The following is a 20474-nucleotide window of genomic DNA, read 5'->3' on the forward strand; positions in this document are numbered from 1 at the left end:
CAAGCAAAGCTGAAATACATGTTGTCCTTGAATATGTGCATTTAGATTTCTCCTTCCATAAAGTGAGAGGGAAAATACACTATCTCTTCTTTTCAAAGAATAAGCAAGAACCAGTGAACTAAGAACTACAAAGCTCTTGATGACTCCAAAGTTGGTGTATAAGAACAAAATTGAATTGCCTGTTGAGGGAGTTTAAAGTTCAGCCTAGATAAAGAAGGTTTGTGGTGATATGGGGGAAATTAAAAAGAGGAAAACTTAGATTCTTGAAAAGAAATCTCTTGCTGTACGTTCTAGCCTCCACAGTCTTCTAAAGGAATCAGCTACAGCATCTTTGCCACTTAACGTCTTTTAATCTGAACTGACAGATCACTGGAGAATAACTGTAGGGAATAATCCCCACACTGGCAGAGAGGATGGATTAATTCAACCACAAAAATAAGCACTGGCCATGTGCCTATAGCCTAAGAGAAATTTGACTAAACATAATGCTGTAACCAGGCACAGTATGCACTGAATTGCCTCTAATACTTTCTCCTGCAAATCTCCATTTGAAGCAAACACTGATGCTTTGAAAGCCAGGGTTCATCTTGTTTTGTCTTCTAAGCTTAAAGAATTATTTATTTTATTAACATGGCATCATTTCCCCCATTTCCACACCATCATATTCGGTGACTACTGGTTTCTCTTCCATCCAAATGAAGGAAGTAAAAATTTCCTTGGAAAAACAGTGCACAGTAGATGTTAACTATAATTTTAAACCTATTAACCTCCAGTGGAAAATGGGATGGCTTTCTCAGAAGAGATCACCTAGGATATAAATGATTGTTTTTCACATTTATCGAGGGAAAATATGGGATTTTACATGAGCTTTTCATTGAGCTGCTTCCTATTTCATCTAAACGTATCTTCTGTCATTAAACTCATGTGATATGAAGAAAAGAACAAGTGGGTCTTTTCCAGTGATATCCTATGAGTTTCATTCATCTTAAACACACATTCATACACTCACACACACACACACCCCTTCATTATCCATGCTAATAGATGCCAACTGTTTCTGCCTTATATTCTTCACCAAGTCTTCTGCCAAACTCAGTAAGAGTTACTGTGGGAAAGTTAGGATTCTCTGATGGATGAATTTGGCCTCATCTGTTAAACAACAGATTTCAAGTTGAGAATGAATATTTCCTTCTACAGTCTCTGGATTTCCTGCAGGTTATGGAAATATCAATCAAGCAAAATCAAGGAGCATGCAGAATCCATCCACAGGAACTCAGTCAAAATACCCATTCAAATCCTAGGCGTTCTAATTTGATATTATATTATCACCTGAAAAAGACTTGAAAACTGATCTAAAAAGATAGAAGAGGGTTGTTTGAATCTTTTTTCTTAAGGAAGGCCTTTAAATCTTTCAGTGCTGATAGAACTGCATTGTCTTTGTTTCCTCATGTTATAAGGTTTATTTGAGGAGGAAGATATGTAGGCTAGGTCCTTTACTTCTAAAAACACAAGACAAAGATGCTTTCCCAGTGCTTGGAGAGAGTCCAGCTAGAGTTCAGGTTGTCCTAACTGGTCTTACAAAGTTCTAGACCCAGTTTCTCACCTTTACACCTATAAAAAACTTTTTTTTTTTGTATTTCTTTCTCCTCCTGCCAGACGATTCAAAGGACTGCCTTCAAGGAAACTGTCTTTACTAAGAATTCATATGCTCATAACCCCCTTACACACATTTACATTTTTAATCAATCAAAGATGTTTATTATACTCACTCAGAGTTTCTCTTCAGCATGAATTCTATTAACCAGTTTCACCACACTGGTTAGTTTGATGCATGGATTATTAATCCATGCAGCCTTATTAAAGTTAAACAATACAAAAATGTAGAAATCATATGTGTTTATTTGTGTGTGCTCTTAATTTATAAAATGATCATATCAGACTGTAAGAGACAGAAATACCTTCAGGTTACTTCTAATAGGGCCCCTCGCAGTATTAGTTCCACACATGTGACTAAGTTTGTGTCAAAAAGCAAGATGATGGTAGTCCAAGACCAAACAAGTTTGGTCAGTGTTGGATGAAAAAAGTTAATCAGGTTTCTTTAATGTTTAAATTCTAAGTCATTAATATTCTAATGTCTGCTATGAATTTCCAAATATAGTATGCTACATATAGTATCTCCCCAATTTTTCTTTACCATGGAATACTTTTTTCATGGAGCATGTCTGGGGATTAGCATTCTGTGGAATGTTCTTTGGGAATATTTCTCAGACTATCAGGAACAAATGTCTATTGTTGACTTTTCAAAAGAAGGTCCAGGTCACAGTCAGGGTCATCAGTGGAGCCCAGGGTGAATTTGGCCCATCTGGGATACAGATTTCAGCCAAGGCAGCTCAAGAAACTCAATCTAGTTAGTGTCCTAGAATGGATCAAAATATGATGCTGACTCAGTAAATCCAGAATGTCCATTTTAATTTACAAAGAAAAATATATTTGTCAACACAGTCTGGTATAACTGCTCTTTGGCCAACAGCTTCTCTGCTTAGAGAAGACAATTCCATGGAAATACTTACCTTGTCAGAAGGTTGCTAGATGAGTATGAATAGAGATGTAGGCATATCAATTGTTCAAAGATAGAGTGGCCACCTTTATCACCACAACAGGTTATATCTGCCACCTGGACCAGACAGATCATGGGCTCAGACCACCCCTCTACCCCAGAATTGGCCTCTGTGATGCTTCTGGTGGTGACTAACCTGCTTCTGGTGGACACTTACTTTCTATTAATATGTTAAAACCTTCATCAGTTCAAGGCCTTCAAGAACTAACTCTAAACACTATGAGAGCAGAAACTGTTTCTGTGTTATTCAACCCTTTATCACCAGCACCCAGTTCAATAGTTATTAATTGACCATTGTTTTGGAGCCTGGGGACCATCTATCTCTTTAAGTTGGCTTTGATGTAATATTTATTATGTTGTATCCTTATATTATATATTAAATATTATATATATATATATATATATATATATATTCCTGACCATATATATGGTCAACAGGACCTGATGTGATTGTCCTTTGGCCAACCCGTTATAGCCAAGCTCCACAGAAATTCGTATCTTCTCACTCTGAGGGAAATTTCCATATTAAGAGAATCTTAGTGTGGTCTTCTGTACAGTATAAATTGCCCGCTGATAGTAACTTTAAAAATACTGCATTTGATTCTTAATAAGTACTTTGGTTCTTGGGCACTGAAGATGTTCCCCCATTATGGAGAGCCAGAAGTGTCTCGAATTTATGCTCCCACCTGCTTCTGGTGGACACTTACTTTCTATTAATATGTTAAAACCTTATATGTTGACTCACTGGTGAAGGAAGAAAACAGAAGGAGAACTTCAAGACAGGATAAACTCTGAGGTGCAATTTATGCTTCAGAGCTCCCTGGGATTGGGATGAGGCAGGGAACTCACCTGAAATCTCACCCTTGCTTGACTTCTTCCCCTTCCCGATACTGCTTTCCTTAATCTCTTATTGATTTCTCCTAGGAACCCTTGCCCTCTAATCCTTGACTCAGGGTCCTCTTTTTGGAGACTCCACATGAGGTCACTTTATAAGGTTGTTAAGAAGCCCGGTTGAGAAAATTAATGTCAAAGGCTTAGCACAGTGCCTGACACATAAGAATTAGCTATTATCAAACAAGATGTGGCAAAAAATTTGAAACTGAATTTTTTTTTTACATTATATCAGTGCATGTGGTTAAAAATCAATTTAATGAAGAAAAGCCCAGTTCTCAGCTATACTTCTATTTCTGGTTTTAGGCCTTATGGGGTTGTCTCCATGTTTCTAAATACTATCCATCTACCTCTGCTTCCTGATTTATTAATTTTACTTATTCACTGCTCACTTCCTGCCATGGTGTATGAGGATATAACTCACATCTCTGACCTTCTCTTCCTTCATCCTCCCAATAGAAGTAGAGAAATATTTTTAGTTAACTTTGTAATCTTAAATAGCATACTTAAACCCATTTCTTGTTCTGTCAACTACAGAGGCATCCTCACTTCTCCTCCACCCTTCCATCAGCCTTGCACTTCCACATTGTCAAGGAAGTGTTTATATTCTCATTAAATCTTTCATGCTTTGTTTATAGGTTGCTTCAAAAAAATTGAAAGCCAGTAAATACTCTTTACCTTATTATGTCTATGTAAATATTACTTTCTGAAGAGCCAAAGAATATGCTGTGATCAAATATCCTTCTCAGTCTGGACTTTACTGCTACTCAAAGAGAATATTCAGATGGATTATCCTTTCATACTTCACTAAGTGCTCAAAATCACATCACATTTTTTTTGCATAATTGGGTTATGTTGTTTGTTTCTTATAAAGCAATATATTGTTTCTTACATTGTTTGTTTTTCCTATAGTTTCTTATTGCCCACCCTTTTTAAAATTGTGAGAAGAAATAGGTATCCACTCAATTTTCTTTAGTAAATGGCTACCATCCTCTAACTTCTTCTATCACTTCAAATCCATTCTGTTTTTCTTCTTGGAACTCAGTGACTTCTTTTTCTGATTTGAAACAACTGCTTTATTTCTGGATTGTCACTTTCACAGGCATCTTTGTTTTTCCTGAAGTTTTGGTTTCTTTTCATTTTTTTCCCATATTCCCAAATTTGTCCAAAATCTCAACTATTGTATCACATCTATGGAATCCCTTCTTTTTCTGTTGCTCCAATCTAGAATGGTTGATCTCTAGAATTGCTGGACAGCTGTCAGAGCGAGGCCCCCTTGTGTTACTCTCCTGGATAACACACTTTTTCCTGGATCTAAAGTTGTCCTCCTTGTTGGTTCACCACATTATTTTACTGGAGTATCTACTCAGCTTCTTAAGAAGAAGTATGTAGAGATAAGATGCTTTTGCAAGTTCCAAAATGGGCCTTATTCTGCTCTTGCCCTGCTGGTTAGTTTAGCTAGTGTTCCAGTTTGCTAATGCTGCCTGTTATGCAAAATACCAGAAATGGATTGGCTTTTATAAAAGGGGTTTGTTTGGTTACACAGTTACAGTCTTAAGGCCATAAAGTTTCCAAGGTAGCTCATTGACAATTGGGTACCTTCACTGGAGGATGGCCAATGGTGTCCGGAAAACCTCTGTTAGCTGGGAAGGCACGTGGCTGGCATCTGCTCCAGAGTTCTGGTTTCAAAATGGCTTTCTCCCAGGACGTTCCTCTCTAGGCTGCAGTTCCTCAAAAATATCACTCTTAGTTGCTCTTGGGGCATATTTCTTCTCAGAGCTTCTTTAGAGCAAAAGTCTGCTTTCAACAGCCCTCTTCAAACTGTCTCTCATCTGCAGCTCCTCTCTCAGCTCCTGTGCATTCTTCAAAGTGTCCCTCTTGGCTGTAGCAAGCTTACGTAGTGTTCCAGTAAACTAATCAAGGTCCATGCTGAATGGGTGGGGCCACACCTCCGTGGAAATTATCCAGTGAAAGATCTCGCCCATAGTTGAGTGATCACATCTCCACGGAAATATCCAATCAAAAGTGTCCAACCCAATCAACACCAATATGTTTCCTACCCACACAAGACTGCATCAAAGATAATGGTGTTTTGGGGGACATAATACATCCAAACCAGCACAGCTAGCAATAGAGTTCTAGGTTGAAGCTCATTTTCCTTCAGAACTTTGAAGGCATTCCTCCACTGTTTTTAGCTTTCTAGTTTTTAGTGAAAGGTGTGATGCCAGTTTAATCTCTCTCTCTGAAATCTTTTAGGGTTTTTAAGGATCTTTGTCTTGGTATTCTGAAGTTCTGTGGGGGAAGTATCTAGGTGTATGTCTTTTTTCTTTCACCTCGATTGGCACTCAGTAAGTACTTTAAATTGAAAAACTTTCTATTTCTTTGATGATTTCTTCTCCTTTTCCCAGGACCCCACCTCCCACCCTTTTCTCTTTCTAGAATCCCTGTTAGTTCCCTATTAGTCAATATTGGATCTTTTTATTAATCCTCAAGTAGCTTTTTTTTCTCTTTCCCATTTTCCATATATCCTTGCCTTTCTTTTCCATTTTATCTTCCAAACTCTCTAATGATCCTTTGTTTCATTTATCACATTTTTAGTTTCCAACTTTTTCTTGTTTTCTAACTATTCCTTTTTCCTAGCACCCTGTTCTTATAAATATAGTGTTTTTAGAAAATTTTCTAAGTATTTTTTAGAAGTTCTCTTCTTTTCCTTAATTATCCCTTTTTCCACCACAGTTATTTTTCTGTTTATTTTATTCATCTTTTTGTTTCATCTGCAGGCTTTCTAAAAATGTCTAGGAAATTTTTCATGTTGTTACTTCTCTCATATTTGTTAATAAAGTACTCAGAAGAATGATCGAGAGCTCTCTGAATTTGAGTGAAGTTGTGGACTGCCCAGCTTTTTTAATCTACTTTTTTTTTTTAAAGAATCTAAGTGTCTAACAAGTTTCCCAGGTGATTTACAATTTGAGATGGGCTTCTGAGGTAGGTGAAAACAACTAATCTAAGAAAGAAACTTGGGTGGTTAAAGCAATAAAAGCAGGGGCATTCGTGGGAATATTTTCACTGGAAGAATTCTCCTCTTTGCTTTCCCCTGGGATCTCTGCTTTAAATGCCAAAGAAGCAACAGACAGAGTAAGGATTCATGCAGCCATATTTCTGGAACTGATAACACCTATCATATGTGAGATTGTTACACATCATGGTCTTTGAGGCACATCCTGATCCCAAAAAGTTTTGACCTTCTGCACTTTTTCAAAATCCCTGGACTCTGACATGCCATTTTCCAGCTATTGCCACTGAAAGCTGGCACTACCTTTAATGAAGGAAAGGGTTCATGACTGACATATTTGGATCCACTGTCTTAGGTGTTTATTACTTAAGGGATATGTGTGAATGTCCAATTTTATAAACTCAAATTCACTCTGTAGGATTGTTGTATATTCCATTTTTTTTGTTCTTCTAGAGATTTCAGTGGGCAAAAAATGTGAGCAATAATACAGAGTTAGGAAGGCAAAGTCTCCATCAGGGGGTGTTGGTTTCCTATTCCACAGCCCATGGGCCCAGTGACTATAAGGCTGGGACTGATCTGTGACTTGCTGCCCCCAGTTGTGGCCAAATCCAGCTGAAGAACTCTTGGCTGCCACCCCAACAATACTCTAGAGATAACGTGTCATGGGTTCCATGAACAAGATAAGCTGATGCCCTACTCAGTTAAGGATTTTCTTAAAAGGTCACCAAGGCTGAGTACTATATCACTGCCACCCTATGTCTAAGCATTGTGGAAACATTCTCTTACCTTCAAGAAACCTGTGACATGAAGACACACGCCATGTTCCTTTCCCACCTCCCATCCACTCATAATTCTCACCATCCCTGCCTGTGCCCCCATGTTTCTGTTCCTTATAATAATTTGTGGCTAATACTCCAGTTTACATCTTTATCCTCAAAACCCACATTTACACTTCATATCAACAGGCCTTAAAAAATGTTTTGCCTTCAGCAGGAAAGAGGTACACATTACCCAGGAGCTGAACAATTTATCACTGAGCAGACACCCTTCAAATTCGGCTATGGAGAGCCACACCACCTCTTCTCAAGAGACAGAGCTGTGGAGAGCTTCCCTCCATAAATGAGTACATCTCCTTGTTCAAACCTTTGGGGCAGATAGTTCGCCCTGTCTGTACAAGTAATTCTGTTAAGTCAAGAGGGTTTGGGAAACAGCAGACCTAACATGCAGTCCTCCCTAGCACTAAATAGCTATGTCAACTTGGCTAGCTCACTTCACCTTTCTGAGCCCATGTTCTAAATGTATAACATGGCGGAGACATCACCAACCCACATGTTGATCTTAAAGAGGTCATTTAATCATATAAATGAAAATACTTTCCAAACTATGGACCAATTTCTTATTTTTAATCCAAATTTTCATGACTCTATCTTCTGCCTGCTCACAGAGTGTCCAGCTCCCAACCAACTGTTTTCCAACCATTTCCAGAAACCACAGGGGTGTCTGCATGCGATTAGAATGTCAAGATCCACCTTGATAGTAAGCCCACTAACCCTCTCAAGGGGCGCACTGCGTTTCATCCCCACTGCTCTGCTTATGTCTCCACTGCCACCACCTCCCCGGGCACAGCCCTTGGTGGGTCTCCCCGAGCCCTCAGGACTGCAAAGCTAAGCAGAGTGGAGAATGATCACCCCTTTCCATTGTGGCATCCCAAAGCCATGTAGCTTGGTCCCTAAAATGTGACTGTAGAGAAACAGTTCTTTTTTTAAAAATTGTGGTAAAATACACATAACATAAAATTCACCATTTTAACCATTTTAAAATGTACAATACATTGGCATGAAGTACATACCCAATGTTGTGCAGCCATCACTCTCTCTAGTTCCAGAACTTTTTCATCACCCCAAATGGAAACTCCAAACCCGTTAGCCGTTATTCTACAGTTCCCCCACTCCCAGCCCTAAGCAACAACTTATTTGCTTTCTGTCACTATAGATTTACCTCTTTTATAGTTCATATAAAGGAATCAAATAACATGTGGTGCTTTGTGATTGGCTCCTTTCACTTAGTGTAATACTTCCAAGGCTGCTTTTTTTGTTTTCACTTGGTGCTCATTCTCTCCCTAGCACCAGGCTTGCACTGGGGGACTGGGCTAAGGGTGGGTTTGAATAATCTTTACCACCAGGCTCTTTTCAGGTTTCTTGGTCACTTGCAGTGATAAGACCCTGCCACTTCCTCCTTAGAGCGGGTCCACTTTCCTTTGTAAACATCTCTCCTGAGGCTACTCTAGTTTTTCACACATACCCAGAGGTATGTGAACATCAGAAGTGGACATAGCTTGTGCTCCTTCCCACCAGAAATATGAGACCCAAACCACCAGTTTGTCAGCCATGCCCAAATGTGCCTGAACCCGAACAGTCCAAGAAAATTCTGAGATTGAGACTCTGACTACAGTTATTATAATAGCATGATCTTGTACTTCAGCATAAGGGAGATGAGGGTGTTGCTAAGAATCACAGTTCCTTTAGCATTTGAGTACCATTTTGCTTTCAGTGAACCCTAAGGCATTTCAAATGTCTTGCTAAGTTTAAGACACATTTGAATTCCCACTCCCCTGCCCTGAAAGTAATCTTATGTGAATCCCATCTAATAGAGTTCTGATATCTGTGGTGGCATGGTTCTATTTAGTGTGTGGATTACCTAGGAAATCTTTAACCAAGTTCCAAAATGAGAAATTGTTTCTAATTTACAGGTGACATACAGAAACTGAACAAATGGAGAAATGTAGATCTTGGCTACCCCTCAGTAATATTAAATTATTTCTTTGGGAGGTTTCAAGCCACTAGTTTTGCTAAAGTGCTCTCTTCTCTCTTGGAAATTCAAAGTTTGATGACATTTTATTTTGTGTGTCTTCTTCAGAGTTGTGAGGTTTAAAAACTCAAATACCCTATCGTAAATTTCTGGGCATCTCTTTTTCTTTCATGCCTGCTGTTATTGTAGTTAAATTTTACATCAGCCTGTGTAAAGTATACTAACTGAGCATAAAGGAAACAATCATGAAAGGACATAAATACCAGCGAAGAAAGTAAAATCTTTTAATCTTCCATGCATAGGGTCAGAGTTTTACCCAACAAACATCATTTTATCTGCAAACATTCTCTGTAGTTCAAATCCATCCTTGAACCTTCTTAACTTCATCTATCTTACATTTTCATCCTTCTGTGTCCGTATTTCAGTATGCTTTGTACAACAAGCCATTTAGATGCTCCATATTTTGGCAATTTTTTGCTTTCATTTCATGCTATTGTATAGGTGCCTTTTGGCCTTTTTAAGACCAGAGTCACATTTGTATACAATTTTCTCAGGCTTTTCTTTGCATCTAGTATATATCTGAACATATTTTATTTTCCATCATTTTTTACTTGCAGATGCCAAATTAGTATATGTAATTCAAAGGAATTTAAATTACATTTATGCCTTTCCAGACAAGCTGCTATTATGGGAAAGAAATATCCAAGCAATGTTAACTCACAGACATAAAGGAACTAAGACACATTTGGGACTGTGTCTCATTAGTAAGTTAGGGTCTGCTGCACCTACCCGTCTGCCAATATCTATCTGCCAATATTCCCCAGTCTTTCCTGTTTCTAAATGCTGATTGAGATAAATACTTTTCTAACCAAAAAGAAACAGTATGGTATTTAAGTCAACCATGAAAATAAGCACTGACTTATGTGCCCCCACCTGAAGGAAATCAGGTCAGGCTTGATTTGAATCAGGCAAGAGGCCAGATGCAATCAGGTAACTCTCGCCCAAAGGAGAGGGCAACCTCCACTCCCCCAGGACCCTCCAGATTGCAGAAGATCCTGGGAGGTCAGAATGGAGCTGGACTCCAAGACCCTCAATAAAATGTGTTGTTGTACAATAGAAGTAGGGAGGGAGAGAATGGCAAAACTAGGCTTTCCTCTTAAACTTGCAATAAGGGGGATGGTGATGGGGTATTTTCTACCCTTCACGCAACTGGACTAAATATGAATAGACTTAATTCAGTAGCCCAGTGAGGATGTGCCTATCCCAAGTAGTTCAACATGGAAGCCCTACAGGGTACCTGAGAGCACAGAATTTGTATTTGGTACCCCTGAGAACTGTCAAGCAATCATTTCACCAATACATCTACACCCTTCTTTAAACAGACCTAATTGTATGTTCAGAATCTGGTTTATAGCAAAAGTTCATTGGGAAGGATCCATCTTTCCACCACTTTCACCAGATGGGCTCTCTACTTTCTCTAGGGTATAAAGTCATTCAAAACTTCCCAGAGCCTCTCTCCCAGGCAGTCCATTGTCCACACTGTCCCTCAGAAGCATCACCCCAGCCATGCTGTCCGTCTGGTGTTGCCCAGCCTGGAATGTTTTGTCCTTCTTCCCTTCTGAGGCATGGAATTCACTCTCCTGAACCCTCTTTGCTCACATCCCACATCCTCCCTGAACACTGTCTCAATCAGTAACTCCCTTTCTTGATCCTCCTAGCCCTTTTGGTCAGTTCCACACTGTTGACCATTTAATCAATCAACATGAACAGGACTCTGTAACAGATCCCACAAACCTGATTGCTTGTTGTGAGTTTGTGTTATCTCCCCAAATTGATTGTAAGCACCTTGTTTTCTTTTTTAAAATACCACACATTACCTGGCACATTTGCCTATCAAATGTTCAATAACTTTTACAAAAAGATTCTTAACTTTACGAAAATAGTCTCTAGTTGATTTCCTTATAGAGAAAGTTCTTCAGGTGCCCTCAACATATGATTTAATGTACACATATTTTTCAAGAACACATTTGTTGTGTGAATGCAGGTATATCATATGTCACTTTACTGAACCTCTTGATTTAAAAAGAAAAAGCATTTTCTAAAATGGGGACTAGTTTAATGTTGCAAACAAGAATTACTGCCTTTGGAAGTGTTAACTGATTCTAGGTAGCAAAGAGCAGGAAAACATTACAGCCAAAGCTTGTGAGTTCAACATTGATTATTGTATTTACTATTGGGCTTGTTAGAAACCTTCTTAGATTGAAATTCAGGAAAGAAGAAAGTGACCTTGGTTTTCAGCAGTAATTTTCTCTAGATCACTCTTTAGTCAAGCAAAGTGTCTTCCAGTTGTAGAAATTGTTCAGTGCTACATGGGCACATGAAAACAAAATTCAGCACGCTCAGTGCCAAGACAGCTGTTCCCACCAGTTCTTACTTTTCATATAACAAGAAAATCTTCAAAGATGATTTCATTCTGTCAGTTCCTTGCCTGCCCTTGAGGTCAATGAGTTTAACTACTGCAGTGAAAAAATACAATGATGTGCAGTTCACAGCCATGTCTCATCACCTACTGTAAACCTTCAGGTTTGGGGTACCCTGTCTCTTTGATCAGCAGGCAAAAAATTCAGACTCAGGCTTTTGACTCAGCAAAACTGAGAAACATGTACTATCTTTAAATTAAAAAAAAAAAAAAAAAAAAACCTGTAGAAATTTGAAACTAACATGTCTAAGCAAAGTGCTGGAGGTCTGAAGTAGATAGTGAAAACGACACCATTTGTATTGATGAGAAGGGTACCACAATTTCATTTTCTGTTCTTAACTCCAGGAGATCACTTGCCAAAAGAATTAGGCTGGCTGAACTTTAAAACTGTCAATCGAATTTCAAAATCATGAGCATATTTCCGAAGCAGTATAGAAAGCAAGAGAGAAAGAAAGTACTTAGAGATAATCTCCATTCTCAGTACCCACCCCCCAAAACCATTGGCTTCTACTGTTCAAAACCTGTAAAAATGATGCCTGATATGTTACCGTCTTGTCCTCCTTAAATTTAAAAACTTCCCTAAGAAGTGGTTTTATTTCTCCTTGTTCCTGGAAGCCCCCTTAAAAACCAAAGAGCGTCAGGGTAAGAGGGCAAAATTTTCTAAAGGACACCCTCCTTAGCTTGCACAGGACATGCTAGCAAACGCACAGCACGATGTTTTATCACGTTGATGTCAACTCCACATTCGCTTTCTTTCCTTCTAGCTACCTCATCCCTGAACTCCCAACTACAACAGCTCCAGCAGCTCCAGCAGCTCCAGCAGCAGCAGCAGCCAGGACCACCCCCGCAGCCAGCCAGCCAGCACCCGCAGCCAACCCCGCAAGCGCCCCCGCAACCGCAGCCGCCGCATCCCCAGCCCACGCCGCCCCAGCAGCCACCACCCGCCTCCCAGCAGCTGCCAGCGCCTCCGGCTCAACTGCAACAGGCTCCTCAGCCCCAGCAGCCTCCATCCCACCCCCATCCGCAGACCCAGAACCAACAGTCTCCAACCCAGCCGAGCTCAAGCCCCCCTCAGAAGCCCAGTCAGTCCCCAGGACAGGGCCTTCCGTCGCCACTCACGCCACCCAACCCTCTGCAGGTATGCACCCCCCTCCCACCCCGGCAGCACAGAGGACCTTGATTTAGGATTGGGTTGCCCCAAGAGCAAAATTTAGCATCCAGTTCTGTAGCATCTAATTCAAATTAATCTCTCAGACCTAAGGAAGAGGAAGCAAAGCAGGCAACTGGGATGCATGTAAACAAAACAAATAGAAGCCCGTTGAAGTTGCCCTCCAAAGGATAAATGTTATCTGTTTCCTCCTGCGAAAGGCCAGCACTCTAAGTGCACTTGTAGCGTGTAATAATTCCATTTTATGATACTTTTTGAAGGCAGCGAAGATAGCATGCAATTAAAATTATTACTAGCACAGTTTTGTAGCCCCGTGGAGAACTGCACAGACTGTCCATGAGACATGGTGGTTATTTCTCTAGATTATGAATACAACAGTGTCTTACCTTAAGTACTTTGTGCTCTTTTGTTTCTGTTTTTCTAAAGACTCTCTGGGGTTTGGAGGATAAAGAAATTTAGCCCCAGTCTTATGTCCCAGATTCCAACCATTACTCCATATACTAACAAGTATTCTCAATTAATGTGGAGAGCCTCAACAAATATGCATTTATGAAATAATATAGGTTCCAAATATTTAGTTTATTCCTGTATGACTAAGGGCATCAAAATAGACATTTCAGGCTAATCATGAAAGCTCTTCTTTAATCTACCACTGAAGAGAAAGGCATAGGGAAATTCAGGAATACATAACTTTAAAGTTGATACCTTTAAAAGAAATTAGCTTCAAAATGTAACGACTGTGATATCACTACCTCAGATCTACAAATTAATAGTTCAGTCAAGCCACCCATTGTTTGACTAACATAATGGTGTTTTCCCCATTGACATTCCAGGTGATTTCATGTACATAGTAGTACAGTTTCTGTTTGTCTGTTAATGTGACAAAGTCCTTGGATTCTCAACAATAGCCCAAAATTTTCCCAGAAATTAAAACATTTGGGTGAAATGGATAATTTCATTTTCTGGGGCACTTGGACCCTGGCTGCTTTCAATCTGAACATTTTCCTGAGTCAGGGTTAAGGATATATTTTTACAAATCTCACAAGCTAGAGACGACTGAACACCTCTGCCACGGAACTGAAATGAACACAGTAAAAAACCCTCATTGTACACATAACATTTACCAAAAGCGCATGTATAATCGAATTTACAAAATGCATGATTATAGCAATCCTAACATTTTTAGCATTTAAAACTCAACTATTATTCCAAAGAATAATGCATTTTAAGAGTGGTTAAACCAGATGCATGCATACACCAAGTGATTAAACACTTCCTGTAGCTGAGACACCAAAAGAGGTAAAATTGCCAAAAAAAAAAAAAAAGAAAAAAAAATTGCTCTGCCTTGAGGGATGAGGTTACTTAGCTTGGTCCCCAGTTGTTGCATAGAGTCCAGTGTTCTTTCCTTCGAGAAGAGTTTTGAGCTATGAAAACGTTAGCCTTCCCTGAACGCTGTCAGCATCTTTTATTTCCTGATCAGTGAGAGCCCAGCCTAGACAAGCCCAGGTGAATGAGTATTAACAGGTGATTAGATGAAGTGACTACTCAGCCTTAGGGAAATCTCTTAGGAGAATTTCCGAAGATTCATCCAAATGACTCTCCTGGAAATCCAGGGGCTATTTTGTTTTGTTTTGTTTCTGCAGTAAATGAAACCTCAGAGATCCATTTTCTTCTCTATAACTCTGAGAGAATATTCAAATTTTGCACTATTGGAATTTAGTTAGTAACTTTAATCAATTCAATGAGAAGCTACTACTCTAGCTTCCTTTGTGGATCAAAGAATGACCACCAAAGGAATGATTGGATAAATTTTTTTTTAATATTACATGGTAGATATGAAACTAATTTTGAATAAATCAATGTCAGAAAGAACAAAAGGAATTTTTTTCCTTTACTTCAGGCATGTGTAAAGGAAAGGCAGAATTCCGTGGTTTTAAAATATATTTTTTTCTGTAAGAGCCACAGGGTTTTTGAGTTTGTGGATGATGGGATGTTTGAACTTCTTACAAAAGAAAACTATTAAAAAGAACTGCAAAGATATTGAGCTCTCAAAGGTAATGATCTTTATGAACTAGAATAAAGTATTTTTATTTGAAGACTATTAAGGGAATAAAGATCAACTAAATTCATATATGACAGCTTAAATTTCATTGTATAATTCTTGAATTTCATGTGGGCTTTATCTTTTTACATTATTCAAAATCTATCTGAGAGATATTAAAACTATGCAACTTAAATTGTCAGGGAAAGCCAGTAATTCAAAAGGTTGCGTTGTTTTTAAAAATAACTTTGAAGGATAACAATTATTTCTAGAACTGTATAGATGCTGTCACGTTTTCAGGAAAGAAAAATAATAAATCAAAGGAGCTTGTGTAGATATATTTGGGTGAGGTGGTTTCTCTAGATGCAAAAAACAAAATTAATATTGCTGGAGGGTAATAACTTTCTAGACTGAAATTCTCCAAACAGTTCTTTTCAGATTTTTATGTAATATTGCAATATAATTTTATTTCCCTTTTCTTTACTCAATTCCATGAAATGGATTGCATTTACAAAACCAGGTGGTTGTTTTCAAGATAGAAATGAGTCTATAGAATTATCACTTCAGAGAAGTTCAGCTAGGGGAATAATTTTTTATTAATTTTGGTTGCTTGGGGTTACAGAGGGCTGATATTCTATGTTGAGTACCCGAAGCAGCCCCGGGAGGCCTGTCTTTAGATTCTCCTTTGAGACTCAAGAACTGTCTCCCACGACTTCTTTCTCACCCGGAAAGAAGGAGGACAGAAGTTCTAAACGGGTTGCAAGCACAAATGTCTTCAGTTAGTGTAAATAAGTAAAGTAGGCTTGAGTTTAAAACTCAAGATCAAGTTTTTGAAAACTGTGTGTGGGACAAACAAAATGCATCTGTGAGCTGAATTCAGCTCTTGTATTCCTTATTTTTGCTCTAACCTGTGCCACAGGCTGTGCCAGAATCTAAAACTGGAAATGTCCAGTGTGTCCAATGGGAGCAAGTCAGAAACGTAAATAGAAGCAAACTTTGTGGAGGGAAAGATGTGATCTAATCAGCCCTGGATAGAGAAAAGAATGCACATTTAATTTCAATATATAATCTAGATTTGGATAGAGATCCTATAAACACAAACATAGTGACATAAATGCCTCCTTTCTGTGACCTTTGAGAAGGCTTTTCTTGAGAATGTTTATTTGCACTGGGGAAATGCAGAACATTCTGTGAAAGTGCTAACATTCATTTGCTCCCTTGTGAGTTATACGGGGGTGAGCTGGGCATGGCTAGGCATATGGGAAGACAAGGCCAGCTGGAGAAGCTTGTGGAACTTTGAGGCCTCATTCTAGTTCTGATTCTGCCACCAGTGAGCTCTGAACTTTGGACGAGGCACTTTTGCACCCTGCTTTTGTTTTCCTTGTCTGTTAAATGTGAATTGGTCCATACGATTTGTAAGGTCCTTTTCAGTCCTGAACCTTTGATCTAAATGTTGGTAGGTCTCTGGAATTTTATTGGTTATTGAAAACCAGCTGGCCCTGAAGCACTTCTGAGTATTCCTCAAGGTCAGGTTAATTTCTTCCCACTCGGCTGGGTGGCAGAGGAGAGAGAGAGTGGAGACAAACATAAGTGGGATAATGATAGCAGAAGCAGGTTTTATCTTAGCCAGTGAGTCCAAATTAAAGTCCATTCTTATCCTCCAAGAGTCAGTGCCGTGGGCTCTGCTCCCAGATTGCTTTTCCCCACCTGCACATTAGAGAAGGTTAAGGAACCAAATACTGCATTTAACCTCAGCCTGCTGCGTACCATCTTGCATAGCGGGAAGCAAGATAATCTTTTCTTTTTCTTGTTGTATTGCACATTTTAATAAATAACAGAGGGAGAGAGCAGTGGAAGCAGGTAGGGGAGAGAAAGCTGGCTGCACCAGTGTGAGTTATGAGAGACAAGGTTACCTCTTCAGAGGTGAAGTTGCATGCGGAATAGTATAAAATGTGTTCTCCACTGCATGCATTTGCGAATGTAAAGGTCTTGTTACCACTCAGGTATGTTGGAATAAGTAGCATCCAGCTGCCGCCTCTGCCACACTCCTGATCTTCTCCCTGGGGATGCTTTCCCACTGGCAGACTTCTCAGGACTAAGTTCCAAAGTGAATGCTTGATGGGGGAGGGTGGTACGTTGTCACTTTTTAAAACAAATAGCCCCAAATCCTGGGGAGTTGTTCATCCTATGTGACTTTCATCCTCTTGAAAGCAGATGGTCTCCAGTCACAGGTGCCTCCTATAGGAAAGATCTGGACCCAGACCCAACTCTAGCTGTTAGTTTTGATCCATTTCACATGATATTCCCCCAAGGCTTTGTGGAACTACATCTTTATAACTATAAAGGGAGTGGGGTAAATGAAACACTTTCTAGAATTCCTCCAGTTATATTTAGGATTTTATATTACAAACCCCTAGCAGTGGGAGTACTAGGCAGATATAATTATTGTAAATTCTTTCGGAGCTCAGACGTCTACACCCACCCAAGACTGAACCACATTGTCGAGTTCTCTTAACTATGACCGAGGTGAGAGGAGCACTTGCCTCTGGGGCAAAATTTCAGTGTTTGCCCCAAAACATAGTAATCAAGATAGATAATTTTTTTCTTTATTAGAGAAGTTGTGAGTTTACAGAACAATCGTGCATAAAACACAGGATTCCCATATACCACCCTATTGTATTTTGTAATATTTTTAAAAATTGAAATTAATGCCAAAAATTCACAATTCACAAAATATCAATATTTCTGACTTTTCCTTTGGCTTCAGACTCCAAGATAGCTCAACACGGTTACTGATCTTATCTTTATTTAAAATTTTGATATTTTGTTCATCATGGGTTTTTTGCATTAACTTTGACTTTTTAAAATATTTCATTAGAATGTTATTCATCTTGAGTACTACGTTTTGGAGCACACCCTTAAGTTTTGTGCATAAGTTGAATACCTCACTTGCTTCACCCTTGCTGTGGCATTGCTACTAACTGTGTAAATGCTTTAGTTACAAAATATTCTCCACAGTCTGTGGCAGGCTGTCCACTTTCTACTTGAACTTGAAAATCCCACCAAATTTTGCCTAGTAGACAAACAAGTCTGTGGCAGATAATGGATTGGGATGGAAACCTATCTTCCTCAACTATGTTATTGCACAGTTCTAAGAAAACAAATCATTTTTAATGAATCAAAATTTTATGACAATCAAATAACCATTTGGCTGATGATTTTCACTGAATTAATTTGTGGTTCGATGAAATTGAGTAAATTTGGTGAAAATGATAGAATTAGGTATTGCTATGTTGGCAGCATTCTCCCAGAGCAGTCAGGCCATGAGAACCTTTTAAAAACTTTAAAAGAGTCTACGCAGGTGGACAAGGCTTCCTCTTAGGCTAAAGAACTAAAGAAAACGTCATCATCCATAAGAAACTCCATCTAAACTCAGAGAGTTATTACATGATTAAATATGGTACACCAATGAAAATGCTTTGTGTGCTATAAATTTGCTAGGCAAGTGTTAATTATACTAAAGAGATGAAAGTGTATCAATTTATTTCTGTTTATACTATCATCGGATACATTGAGAGCTTCATTCATGGTTCAGCAAGGTGCCTGTTGATAAATGGAAATCCCTTTACCCAACTGTATTAGGCACTGAATAAAATAAACAAAACACATTTACCCATCTACTCTGCAAGGGACAATTTTTCCTTTCATGAAAGAAAAAAGGTCTCCTTAGGAAAAAACCTCAGTTCAACATTACTGACATTTCAAAGAATTTATTGCAAGCATTTGAGATCCAGGAGGAACAACAAAGTTTATATTGCTTTGAGAGTGGCAGGGGGAAAAATTAGTTTACCAAGAATATTGTTATATACTGTGGGTGCTTCTTTGTCATTGTCTACATTTAGCATTTCTGGGCACTGCTCTGTAGATTAGTCAAATCATGTAGAAAGGGGTTAAACAACGCAGGCGGCAAGTTCACACCACTGAATGTGGGAGCTCGTGCCAAGTAGTGATAGATGGAAAGTGTGTCAGGCTCAAAAGGGGGTAGAAATATTCTTGCAGCATTTGAAAGAGACAAGTTATAACCACTCTCGTCATGACGGTGGACAGATCCGTGGTCCATCTGCCGTACTGCTGCTCTCTGTTAGATGGTGGCTGATGAGCTAATCCCTAAGTCTAGTTCAGAATGCTGCCATGTGCATAGATGCAGATTTTGTCTTCTGTTTTTTGCTTTTTTTTTCTTTTTAATTGTTTAATGTAACATTTGTCTTTTTTTCAGATCACAACAGATATACATGTTTATTATACAAATCTGTAAAACCCAACGAGAAAATCAAAGCACCCATCATAACAATATCCAGAGATATCTGCTGTTCATATTGTCATATTTTATAAATATGCACATGCTGTTTGGTAGTCTGCTTTTCTTCCCCTACTTTTTTTTTAATTAAATTCAGTTTTATAGAGATGTTCACATACCATACAGTGATCCACAGTGTACAATCAGCTGTTCACAGTACCATCATATAGTTGTGCATTCATCACCACAATCAGTTTTTGAATATTTTCATTACTCCAAAAAAATAAAAATAAGAATAAAAATAAAAGTAAAAAAGAACACTCAAAGCATTCCATCCCCCCCATCCCACCCTATTTTTCATTTAGTTTTTGTCCCCATTTTTGTACTCATCTGTCCATATACTGGATAAAGGGAGTGTGATCCACAAGGCTTTCACAATCACACTGTCACCCCTTGTAAGCTACATAGTTATACAGTCATTTTCAAGAGTCAAGTTTACTGGGTTGCAATTTGACAGTTTCACGTATTTTCTTCTAGCTATTCTAGTACACTAAAAAAGGGAATATCTATATAGTGCATGAGAATGCCCTCCAGAGGGACCTCTCAATTCCATTTGAAATCTCTCAACCACTGAAACTTTATTTTGTTTCATTTTGCTTCCTCCTTTTAGTCAAGAAGATTTTCTCAGTCACACAGTGATGGGTCCAGGCTCATCCCCAGGAGTCATGTCCCATGTTGCCAGGGGATTCACATCCCTGGGAGTCAGATCCCACGTAGGGGGCAGGGCAGTGAGTTCACCTGCCAAGTGGGCTTAGAGAAAGAGAGAGGCCACAATAAATGCAGGTTTTAGTGGTAATTTGAGACACCTAAAATGTACTGGCTGGCACTTTGCTCTGAACCAGCAAAACAGCCAGTATTTATATTGGATTTAATACATTATTCTGGTACTTTGATAATCAAGTATTAACCCTCATCTCTTAGCCTCAGTTTCCCACACTAGAATTGAGAAAAATTCTCCCTGCCTTTTAAATCGTCTTCCAAAGTATAGACTTGTAGGTGGATATTTTCCAGATCATAAAGGAAGCATTTATTGAGCACCTACAGTATGCATGTGGTCCTGGGGAAGGCTTGCAGAACAGACAATGTGGTGTCCTAGAGGG

The 20474-nt window shown here is 38.9% G+C and overlaps 1 protein-coding gene across 1 annotated transcript in view; it reads left to right on the forward strand.

The window, feature by feature from the left end:
• The window catches only part of POU6F2 (POU class 6 homeobox 2), a 510083-nt gene that overhangs the window by 364686 nt on the left and 124923 nt on the right, over positions 1-20474 (forward strand). The window contains exon 5 of the mRNA XM_037837121.1: positions 12573-12946. Coding sequence (XP_037693049.1) covers positions 12573-12946 — 374 coding nt within the window. The remainder of the gene's footprint in view (positions 1-12572; positions 12947-20474) is intronic.

Source organism: Choloepus didactylus, chromosome 5, assembly GCF_015220235.1.
Source record: "Choloepus didactylus isolate mChoDid1 chromosome 5, mChoDid1.pri, whole genome shotgun sequence".
Lineage (NCBI taxonomy): Eukaryota > Metazoa > Chordata > Mammalia > Pilosa > Megalonychidae > Choloepus > Choloepus didactylus.